General features: G+C 37.9%; 1 protein-coding gene across 2 annotated transcripts; it reads right to left on the reverse strand.

The window, feature by feature from the left end:
* Positions 1–774: 774 nt before the first annotated feature.
* Positions 775–10,754, reverse strand: LOC134800216 (cell cycle control protein 50A-like). Of its 2 annotated transcripts, XM_063772713.1 has the most exons (10): positions 10,661–10,754; positions 9,055–9,152; positions 8,230–8,462; positions 7,198–7,319; positions 6,056–6,169; positions 5,420–5,514; positions 4,728–4,851; positions 4,080–4,238; positions 3,327–3,360; positions 775–892 (listed from the first exon to the last, which is right to left on the reverse strand). In XM_063772713.1, the coding sequence occupies exons 1-9, from the start codon at positions 10,671–10,673 to the stop codon at positions 3,356–3,358; spliced, it is 963 nt and encodes a 320-aa protein (XP_063628783.1). In that variant the 5' UTR covers positions 10,674–10,754; the 3' UTR covers positions 775–892; positions 3,327–3,355. The 2 variants fall into 2 exon arrangements, with proteins under 2 accessions (XP_063628783.1, XP_063628782.1); XM_063772712.1 differs by lacking the exon at positions 3,327–3,360.
* Positions 10,755–11,352: the final 598 nt, after the last annotated feature.

Here is an 11,352-nt window from a genome sequence, read left to right on the forward strand (position 1 = left end):
AAAGTACACATGTGCAAATTGTGGAAAGTTTCCAAAAAGTTGTAATACCTAGGAAATTTCGGATTACTTTTTACAAAAAATAAATAAGTACATATGTATAATTTTCAACATGGTAAATTTGATTCTTAAATCCCCATGCAAATATACTTATGAAACGTTTTCGAATTGTTTTCGAAGTTATTCCATTTGAAAATGACACAAGTTTGGTAACTTTCTGATGGCAGTAATAATGAGTAGGAAAAATCGAGCATACTTATTTAATATAAAAATGACCAGAAAATCTAAGGGCTCGACCCCATATCGATTACAATAAATTACATTGAAGTAATTATTTAGTAATATGGGTAGGATCGTGGCCCTAAGGTAGCCTCCTTCATGTACAGCTGAGTGTACCATCACGCTCGCTTGGTTGTTGAGCCATTTGGGTCCTGGCTAAATTGGTTGTTCAATACTTACGTTATAAATTGTCCAATTTAGCTAGAACCCTGAATGGCTCAACAATCACGGAGCGTGACTATTGACATAAGGACTAAGAGCGGTTTCGCACTACGTCCGATCCGAACCCGTGAAAATATGGTCCGTAGTAGCCGTAGAACTATTTATATGGTAAGTTACGCACTGGATCCGATCTCCGTCATCCGATTTCTTTCCGTCATTCAACGTGTGCGGTGCGTAACTTACCATAGAAATAGTTCTACGGCTACTACGGACCATATTTTCACGGGTTCGGATCGGATTCGGATCGGACGTAGTGCGAAACCGCTGTAACTATGGTTAGTTAAAAATGTTGTAACCTTTAACACATCAAAAATAAGTCTACAAGTTTCAGAGTATTTTCTTCCAAAGTGCACTTATCGTCTGTATGCAGCTTTCCTGCGGTCTTCCCCCATTTCTGTAAGAGGATTAAATGTTAGTAGGATCTAGAATCTAGATATGCTGCATATCATTGTTTTGTACAGTCAGCAACAGAAATAATATCATCTTTACATATTGATATGCAAGAACGTGTATGTCAATCGTTTTGAATGCATAGGAACTTGTTGCAAATCCTATGACTGTAAAGGTAATAACAACAATCTACATGAACCTATTATTATTATTTATTAACCATACTCCTTAGGTACTTATTGGTTAGGTTTAATCAGCATGCAACATGCATTTCAGGGGGCCTAGACAAAATGACAATCGTTTGATAGAAAACGCCAATCGAAGCTTAAATAGCAGTTGAATAAGCAGTGAAATAAAGAATAAAATAATGTATGTATATAGTCACGTGACCTTTCGTAGTATCTGTCATCCCGGTACATTTTCTTTTCGTTTGGCGTTTGTCTTCTTGGCTAGGCCCCCAGGTAACTTAGAGCCGTTTAAAGCAAATACAAAGTGGGAAAAATAATTTCTATCCAACACACACTCGCACTCACTCCACTCGCACTCGTTCCAATTTTTCGAATAAGTAGGTATGTTTGTATACCACATCGGTGGCAAACAAGCTTACGGCCCGCCTGATGGTAAGCAGTCACCGTAGCCTATGGACGCCTGCAACTCCAGAGGTGTTGTAATCTTATAAATCAACTCTAAGGGCGTTATGTGTTAGTAAGGGCCACCCAACTAGCGTTTTTTGAGCGTCGAGGTCTAGTCAGCAGTATGGAAAAACGGCGTCGCTGCGCAGTTGCGTCAACGTTGCGTCCAGCGGCAGCCATAGAGTTGACTAGACGCCGACGCTCAAGAGACGCTAGTGTGGGGTGGCCCTAAATCCGGCTGCTCTGCACTCGTGCAACATTGCGGGTCGAATAGAGATTGAAAACTGCATAGAGATGTTTGTAGCGCATCAGGGATGTTCGCGGCGGCGCGCGTGGATTGTTTCTATACTACCATGCGTGCACGCGCAGCATCCCTGGTGCGCCGTGTGCGTGGCAGTCCCAACAGCATCCTTCGCATGATAGCGGATAGGGTTGACTGTCCCTACTTGTTACACTGTGAGGGATTGCATTCCCCCATCAGTGTTGTTTTGTTTTAAAAAAATAACCCTGTACCTACTAACCCCTTAGTTTGTAAGCTTTACTAATAAAAATTGTGTCTATGTGTTACACGTAATAAATGAAATATTCAAATATTCATAGAACATAAAACGAGAATCGCATGCAATCTGATCCGTCTAAATGGGGCTTTAAGCACTCGGATGGCATGCTAAAAGGTAATAGCCAGCCAGCATCAAATTGGTGAAGAGGTTAGTGTTTTGCCAATCTAGCCTCTAAATACCATACACTCGACGAGTGGAATGGGAAGTATGCAGGGTAGTATGGCGGCCGATGACGAGTATAGCGCGGCCACACTACGTCTCTGCCTACTTCCCTCGCTACTTAGGGGCTGTTCATAAATTACGTCATCTATTTTTGACGATTTTTGACCCCAACTTAAATCATCCAAAAATCATGCTTCGAATGACCCCGTTTCCTCCTACGTCATGCACCATCATCCGATGTCCAGACCCCCCCCCCCCCCCATTTGAAATTACGTAATTTATGAAATAGCCCCTTACCATGCCACACGTCGAGTATGTGGCCGGCCGAGGTATAAGGCCGCGGAAGCACGTCAGCGGGGCAAGGAGCGGCTAATCAAGGCCGTTTATACACTGCGCTCGATCAAATCAAATCAAATTTAATTCTCTTTGATCAAATGTATGAACGGGTTTGAATTGCCCGCGGCCTAAAAATTAAGATACTATCGAGTATTTGAAAGTTATGGTATTATGTGGAACTATGGCAATCATAAGCCTGAGTCTGAAAGAAAACAATATATCTGATTGGTAAGAGCCCTTGAGGCCCACTTGCAGATTTTTTTGTGCATATTTTGGAATGGTTAAGATGATATCGAATATTTAATACGGAACCTTAAAAAAGGCAGTTTTTACCATATATCATAAATCCACTCCAATAGCCACAATTCCAAACCATATTCAACGGTACTTACCCCCTACCCCTTATTCATAAACGCGCTACAAACCTCAATTAGCTAATACTCGTTCGTCTTTATCTGTCATTTTGACTTATGTATTTGTAGGAAAGGGATAAAACATAATTTAACTAAATCAGGCCCGTAAAGTTTTATGAATAAGGGGGTTAATCTGTGCCACATTACCAAATTACGACAAAGGCAATTTTATTTTGATGCTGACTGTACAGTCACCTGCAATAATATGTTACTCTTCGAAGGCCGCAAAAATATGTGACACGCTCTTATGGCTCTACCAATAAGATCGTGTCAGATATTTTTGCTGCCTTCGTTGTGTAACATATTATTGCAGGTGACTGTACACATTGACGTACTTTTGTTATTGTGCCTCCCGTCTCGAACTTCATTCTGCTTGCAATAAAAAAATACATGTTCTTTATTAAAAAAAAAAAGTGTCGACGTACGTGACACGCTGTACGCTTACCAAAGCCGCCTGATTTATGAAAGTCAAATTCTTTGATAAAAATGTCCACAGAATTCAGATTCTACAAATGAAGGGTTTTTGAAACAGATGTTCAAAAAGTAAAATTGTTTAGTGTTCGCAAAATTCGTTTTTGCAAAGCAGTGTTTTTGTTTTCTTTTTTTTTATCGTAATCCAAAAGTCCAAGGAAACTTAATTTTGAAAAAAAAATTAAAAAGAAAATCACAACGCCCGGTATTTTCACTCAAAATAATTCATCCTAAATGGGGTAGGGTCGAAGTATTTTACAGATGGTGCCAGCATAGCTTGCCCTATCAATTCCAAGAAATGTGTAAAAGTCTTGGTTTTTTTTATGGCCTTGTCAGTCTCCATAGAACAAAACTAGAAAAAAAGGGGCAAGCTATGATGGCGCCATCTATGCAAACCTTTGACAGCTGCCAAACCCATTGCAACTGTGTGAAGTACAAAATGAGTTATTGTAATTAATTGTTACACGCGCACTTGCAATAAAATGTAGGTAGGTACACATTGTTAACTGTACATTGGTGGACCTAATACCTTTTCTTTTGTAATAAGGTCCAACCTATGTACAGTTAGGAGTGTCGCTGTATGTACTATTACAATAATAGATTATTTAATTACTCACTCTTGCGTTGCATTAATATGTATCCAGCTCCTAGCGCGAGTGCGAGTAACCCTAGCAGTATGAGACAGACGCCTCCGGCTGTGCTCCTCCGGACAGATTCAGTATACATCCCCTCAAGTATCATAACCCTCGGCCCGCCGTATCGGTTAACTCCATAATCTACAATGAGTTACAACATCGGTTATTTCTCTATTACACCATATTACACTTTGGATTGGATGTGACTGGTCATTTACATTTTAAATATTGAAAACGGGTTATTTACCTTGTATGTTTGTTTTGGCGCGTTCCCGATTATTTGGCACAGTTGCACATGCCATCTTCACGGAGTAACTAAATTGACGTGCGAGTTTAATTCTGGCCTACACAGCATGCTATTACCATGGTTTGTATGGTGTGTGTGTGTGTGTGTGTGTCGTGGCCGAAATATCAGGAACTCGCCAATACATTAATCCCGTTTTCCATAGTATTTACAACTAACTACCTAGCTATGTTAGCTGGAGGAGATCCCTTACAGGGATAAGTTCGCGTTTTTACCCCTATTTCTGTAAATTTTATGTACATCTGTGTTGTGTAGGTACAATAAAGTTGGCTTCAAGATTGAGCTATAAAATGCCTGGCATAGTAATAAAATCGTTTTTTACTCACGCATTTCAATGAACATTATGTAGTTTCCGGCCGGCAACCCCTGTTCATACTCGCCCTTGTTCTTTACCCGCCATACTGGCTTGCTTTTCAGACTCGTATCCATCCACGCTTGGAATGCAGGGTTCTTGAACATAAATACATATACACTATTGAATATATCTATATTAAAAGTAAACACATAGATCTCTTATACTGAAATAAATATAATGGGAACATCTTCCACAAATCAGCCGATCGATTCACAGGAGCGCAGGCGACTTAATACCACCAAGAAAACAAAATGTGTTGCTTAACTTTAAACTCGGGTAAATCCATTCGACCCTCTCAGCAAAGCAAATTATATCTACCCTATTACCTTTTCTTAATACCAAAATCGCATAATCTGACAGATGGATTTACTCGAGTTTTTAGATAAGCGACTCAAATTACATACATACAGATATTACTGCAGCATTCATTGCAAGTCATTTAGACCTACAAACAGTGTTCAGTGTACCATCAGCCGTAAAAGTGCATGGTAACTTTATCAATGAATTCATTCATATTTTCATAATTTCTCCATGCAATTTCGCAGGTCACTGTACAGTGTACCTACTACAAATACAAACATTGTAACTACTTTTAGGAACGAGGTATTTAACTACGTTTATATGTTAATATGAGCTAACATTAATAAAAGTTTCTAGTCTCACCTCAACGCCTTTTAGGCTCGTGCCAGTCTCCCACGGCAAATCTCGTGTTTCGGGATCCCCGCCCCAATTGATTGGTCTTGTAAAGTTCTTTAGCACTGGATAACACATAATTAGTATTATAAATCATGTAGGTACCTCATGTATGGATAAAACGTTATAAAAATGGTGAAACAACAACTGTAGTGCAAAAAGAAACATTTCTACAAATACTTATACCTACCATTATCTTTTTATGCGTCAGGGGGAGGGGATGTGACACTAGTGTCAAGTGTGCGTAAAACACCATACCCAAAGGTATCATACTACATTCATTGAATGCTGGTTATAATTTGTTTGTCTTCCCCGTACATTAGAACATAACTTGACGCAATCAGTATATACTGGTATATAAAATGAAATGATAAGATGACGGGCGACAGAGAGGTATGGAAAATAAAGACATTCTGCGCCGACCTCAAGTGAATGGGACAAGGCAAGCGGCAATATAAAATACCCAGTCCAAATATATTTTTTTCTTAAAAATATAATATTTTAAATTATATGTGACGTTGTGAATGAGCGCCATCGACAATAAGGTCCCTTTTCATAGATAATGCCCCATATGTTTAAAGTAAATTAATTTGGATGACACCTTACCTTCTTCAGGAGGGTTTTTATATTTCAATGTGTCTCCGGTCACTAAATTCGTATATTCAACTTCCAGGGTCACCTTCTGTTCTTTTGAAACTACTTTCTTAAGCGTAAAAGTGTCTGAAAGAAAAAATACATAATGGTTCATATAATTAAACACATCACATTCCATAAGTTATACAACTTAAGGTGAAGTAGGTTCAGAGTAAGATAATAAGGTTTTCACCACACCAGCTCGGAAAGGCTTACTTTGCACTTCAAAAACTGATAGCAAAGTTGCATATTATTCACATGTGAGGAGGTAGAATTGACTTTTAAATGATGGTTTTGAATGATAAATATTTAATAACATTCATTTGGATTTGATTTGGTTTGATTTTGTTTGATATGTTACATTTAATATTTGCTTCGGGTTGGTGTGGTGAAAAATTTTGTGTTTCACTCAGGGGCAAATTTTGTGTAATCTTTCGCTTGCTCGGGTATCAATATTAGCACGAGCGGTTAAACAACAACTTTGTCCCCTTGTAAAATTAACTTCAATTCATGAAAACTTCAATAAATTAGATTGTTTGTTCTTTTTAACCTACTTTAATTTTAACTAGGTATGCTTTCCTTAAAATATAACGAGGAAAAAAGATAAAAAATACCAATAATTACATTTATAAACGGTTTTTCCCCATGTTTATACACATTCGGAATGAAATATAGAATGGCGTTAAATCTATCTAATACCTTTAAACGAGCAATTCTTGTTTATTTATATGTATATATATATTTTGGGGATCTCGGAAACTGCTCTAACGATTTCGATGAAATTTGCTATATGGGGGTTTTCGGGGGCGATAAATCGACCTAGCTAGGTCTTATCTCTGGGAAAACGCGCATTTTTGAGTTTTTATATGTTTTCCGAGCAAAGCTCGGTCTCCCAGATATTATTTAATTAAATAACGCACATGTAAACCATGTTTAAATTTTAACTTTATTATTAAAGATTATTAACATTTCACGGCATTAATAACGATGCTCCGATATAAACACAATGCAATGCCGCGCGACGCTGTGCGGCTTAAGCGCCATCGACAGTAAGGTCCCTTTTCATAGATAATGCCCCATATAAACTAACCGTTAATTTATACATATTAACTAACCGTTAAATATAGAGTCCGCTATTTCGCCACAGGGGAAAATGGGCGTGTTATTGCTGTAACTGTAATTCCCGCATGACTCTGCGGGACGGTCGCCCGGTTTTCCCATCAACTGCTGATCATCCCTGAAATTATAATTTATAAATACCTATAATTAAGTGATGTTACTAAAGGAAATTTGCTAAAAAAATATCAGTCGTAAAAATTCGTTTTAGTAGGGGAACCCAAAAGGGGATTATTTGGCATTAATCTACAAGTCTACCTACGTTCTACTTAACATTATTTTTAAAAGCCAACCAACCCCACACCAAACAACCCACCAACATAGATCGCTAAAAATGGTGAAGGTAGATCTCCACGGGTAGCACGATACACGATATCACTCATAACTTAATCTGGGCTATAACCGCGAAAATCGAAGTTCGCAAATTGCGGGCATTTTTCTCTGTCACTCTAATTACGCCTTCATTGGAGTAAAAGAGAAAGATCCCCGCAATTTGCGAATTTCGGTTTTCGCGGTAGCCCCTCTGACACGCTCGAGCACAGACAAAACATCCTCCAGACTTAGCATAGTCGCGCTACCCCCTCTGCCACGCATACGGTAATTTTACTCCATGTTCGAGTCGAAAGTGTCTTTGTGTGATGTTTGAACGGACCAATCACGGCACGGCATTTCGCTCACCTCGTCCCGCGCACCCCCGCATTTTTGGCATCATCGGTTGCATGAACTAATTGCTCTAAACTCGGTCTACAGGATTCCTAATAGTCTATGCGCTCGAGTAACTACAAAAAATCTACACTAAGTAAATTCAACTGTAAATATTAAAAAGATTTGCAGTGCCATCTCGGTGTGACTGCTGCGCTTTTTCTACACACTTGTATATGATTTCGTTTCCTATACAGGTTGTTTTTTTAGTCGCCTGTAATAATTTACGGGATGAATATGTATATTATGTAATGTAACATCAATTTATACCATTTTTTACATAAATAAGCAGAACTACCTATTCTATTCTATTCAAATTATAAACTTACTTTGAGGATGCATAAGTCGTGTTGGTCTGGTCGAATTCCGGCAGTTCATAATACAGAGTGACTGCGCCCTGGAGGTCATGCTCCAGCTCCAAAGGGAATTCGCAGTCACACTTGAACAGACCCATGCGTTCGGGTGTACTTGAGGTCGTGAAGTTGATACAGGGCATTCCTATCTCCGTGTCGTTACATTTGTTCACTAGCATGTACTCCCAGTCGAGTTTCTTTGACACAGGCTGAAATAATACAATACAATACAGGTGTCAACTCACAATTTTGCAATAAAATGTCAACTTAAAGCGTAAATTTTTTGGTTGACATCTTATTGCAAAATTATTGTGGGTGGACACATTATTGCTTAATAACTATTAATTTTATACTCTTTATTGCACACCTCATTACAGAAAACAATACAAATAATACAGAAAAGAAGAGATTAAACAACAGGCGGTCTTATCGCTAAAACGCGATAAATAAATGTAGGCAGTAGAATTATGAAATTCGAGATCGAACCAACGCAAAGATTATTCAATAGTAAAAGCTACCTACGTATCACGTATCTAAATAATTACTACATCACTACACCTTATAAAACAAAGTCCCCCGCCGTGTCTGTCTGTTTGTATGTTCGCGATAAACTCAAAAACTTATTTCATGGAAATATAAAGTGACTTAGGCCTCCAGTGCCCAGAGCTGGGATCAAACTAACTTCTGCATTTATGGCAAGCCCTAATAACCACTATATAGGCCACTCGATTCACGGCAGTATTTGATAATCAATAAATCAACTCGTAAATATTCACATTAGTACAGTAAGTGAATACAAACCACATCCACAAAGGCGAGGCACCAAATTCCAACGCCAACCAGGATACTTGCAACAACTAGAACTCCAAATCCAATCAAAATCAAGGTTTTAACTGACTCTGAAATAAACGAACACGTAAATTATAAACCTTAATTTATTACAATTATGTATTAAACTCCCATATCCCAATGATGTATTAAAGATGGACCATACAAACCACAAAATGGAAGGGACCACACGGAAAACGCCCCCCCGGCAGGCCGAAGAAACGCTGGTCTGAAGACATTACCCAAATAGCCAGAAAACATTGGATGGAGACAGGAGAAGATAGAGAAAGTTGGAAAAAACTGGAGGAGGCCTTCGCCCAGAGAGGGATCATTACAAACAAATAAAATAACTTGCGAAGGAATATGGAAGAAAAAGGCTATAATAATAATAATGTATTAAACTAAATTGTGCCTAAAACAAAGCACAACTACATGATATACCTAGATGGGGTGCCGTTCAATTTTAATACACACATTTTGCATAATTACATTTAACTACTTTTAAAACTCATAATAAACATAATGTATAGAAACAAAATCCATAATATTATTCGTTATAATAATTAAATTACAGCATGTTTTATAACCATAAAAACGTTGTTTATAACGATCACTAGGAATAATTTTACTTGTTATAACATACAGTTAGTATTATGATTAAAATGTAGAACTATATTTTAACGAATAATCGGGTGACATAATATAATATTATGACATAAATTATAAAACAGCTTACATATTCTACCTTAAGGCAGGTCGCCGTTAGGTACGACGACGAGCGAAGCGAGGAGGAGTGTTAGGTAGAACTGCGACCCTAAAGCGCGCGAGCCGAGCGAGCGAAGCGAGCGTGCCGCGGCAGCGGCCGGCGAAGCGCCAGAACCGACTTATTTTATAATAGTACACATTTTATTACCCTCTCGATCATGAGAGGAGGCCTGTGCCCAGCAGTGGGGCGTGTATAGGCTGAATTATTATTATTATTTTGTCTGTCTATTACAAATTTTCGGGACCATGGGGTCCCGGACATTTAGAAGCCGTGCGTGGTTTTTATGGAAAAAGAACGTTATGAGCATTAAATAATATAGAAAGTGATCATTATACTGATTGCCTGTTATGCAAATACATTACTACGTAACTGAATTATTATTATTTCTGAAATTATGCAATTTGTTCTTATTCATTTTGTTTTTATACTAAATATGCAATTCGAATTATGCAAAATGAAAATTCTAAAATAGTTGTTATTAAAAACATTACACACCCACCTAGATGGTTTGGTGCAACCAATTCTAAATCTTATACCTTTATATGAGCAATTCTTGTATATATATGTAAATATATTTTATACAATATGTATATGTATAATTTTTTCTACAAGTCAAAATGTAGTCGTTATATTCTCTCTTCAACTAACATCCTATAGTGTTTTGTTTTTGTATACAAGTATATGTAATCAATTACATTACAATTGTATTGTTTCAAATAGCTTGTTTGTCTGGTGCAACAGTAAGTTTTGATGTAAAAATCTTGAGTACTATAGAAATATAACATACATTTACAAAAACGAAGCTAAACTTACTTTCAGTAGCCATAATGAGATATTCTGCTCAGTTGGTACACTCCAAGAAAGCTTTGCTCTATACATCAAGGTTCAGTTTGTGTTCTTGTCCAACTGTAACATAACATCACATCATCATCATCATGATAAAGTAGTCATTTTACTGTTTATTTTAATTTTCGAGGCTCACATGCAGTTTTTAGGGTTCCATACCCAAAGGGTAAAAACGGGACCTTATTACTAAGACTCCGCTGTCCGTCTGTCTGTCACCAGGCTGTATCTTAAGAACCGTGATAGCTAGACAGTTGAAATTTTCACAGATGATGTATTTCTGTTGCCGCTATAACAACAAATACTAAAAACAGAATAAAATAAATATTCAGGTGAGGCTCCCATACAAAAAACGTGTTTTTTTGCCGTTTTTTGCATAATGGTATGGAACCCTTCGTGCGCGAGACCGACTCGCATTTGGCCGGTTTTTATTATTATAATCCTTTATTTAACTTGGGTCTTAGGTTATTATTGTTATTATTTATCATGCACAGTGCGACAACAGAGCAACACTTTGGAGTGGCTGTGAGTGGAGTCGAGAGGCGAGTTTGTGGTAGCCAAATCCCGGTAATCCGTTCAGCAGGCCGCTAGCATTATGTTATGACATGACATTTTACACTTTCAACCTGGAGCATAGGTCCCACTATTGCGACTCCGCTCTG

Source organism: Cydia splendana, chromosome 19, assembly GCF_910591565.1.
Source record: "Cydia splendana chromosome 19, ilCydSple1.2, whole genome shotgun sequence".
In the NCBI taxonomy this organism is placed as follows: Eukaryota; Metazoa; Arthropoda; class Insecta; order Lepidoptera; family Tortricidae; genus Cydia; species Cydia splendana.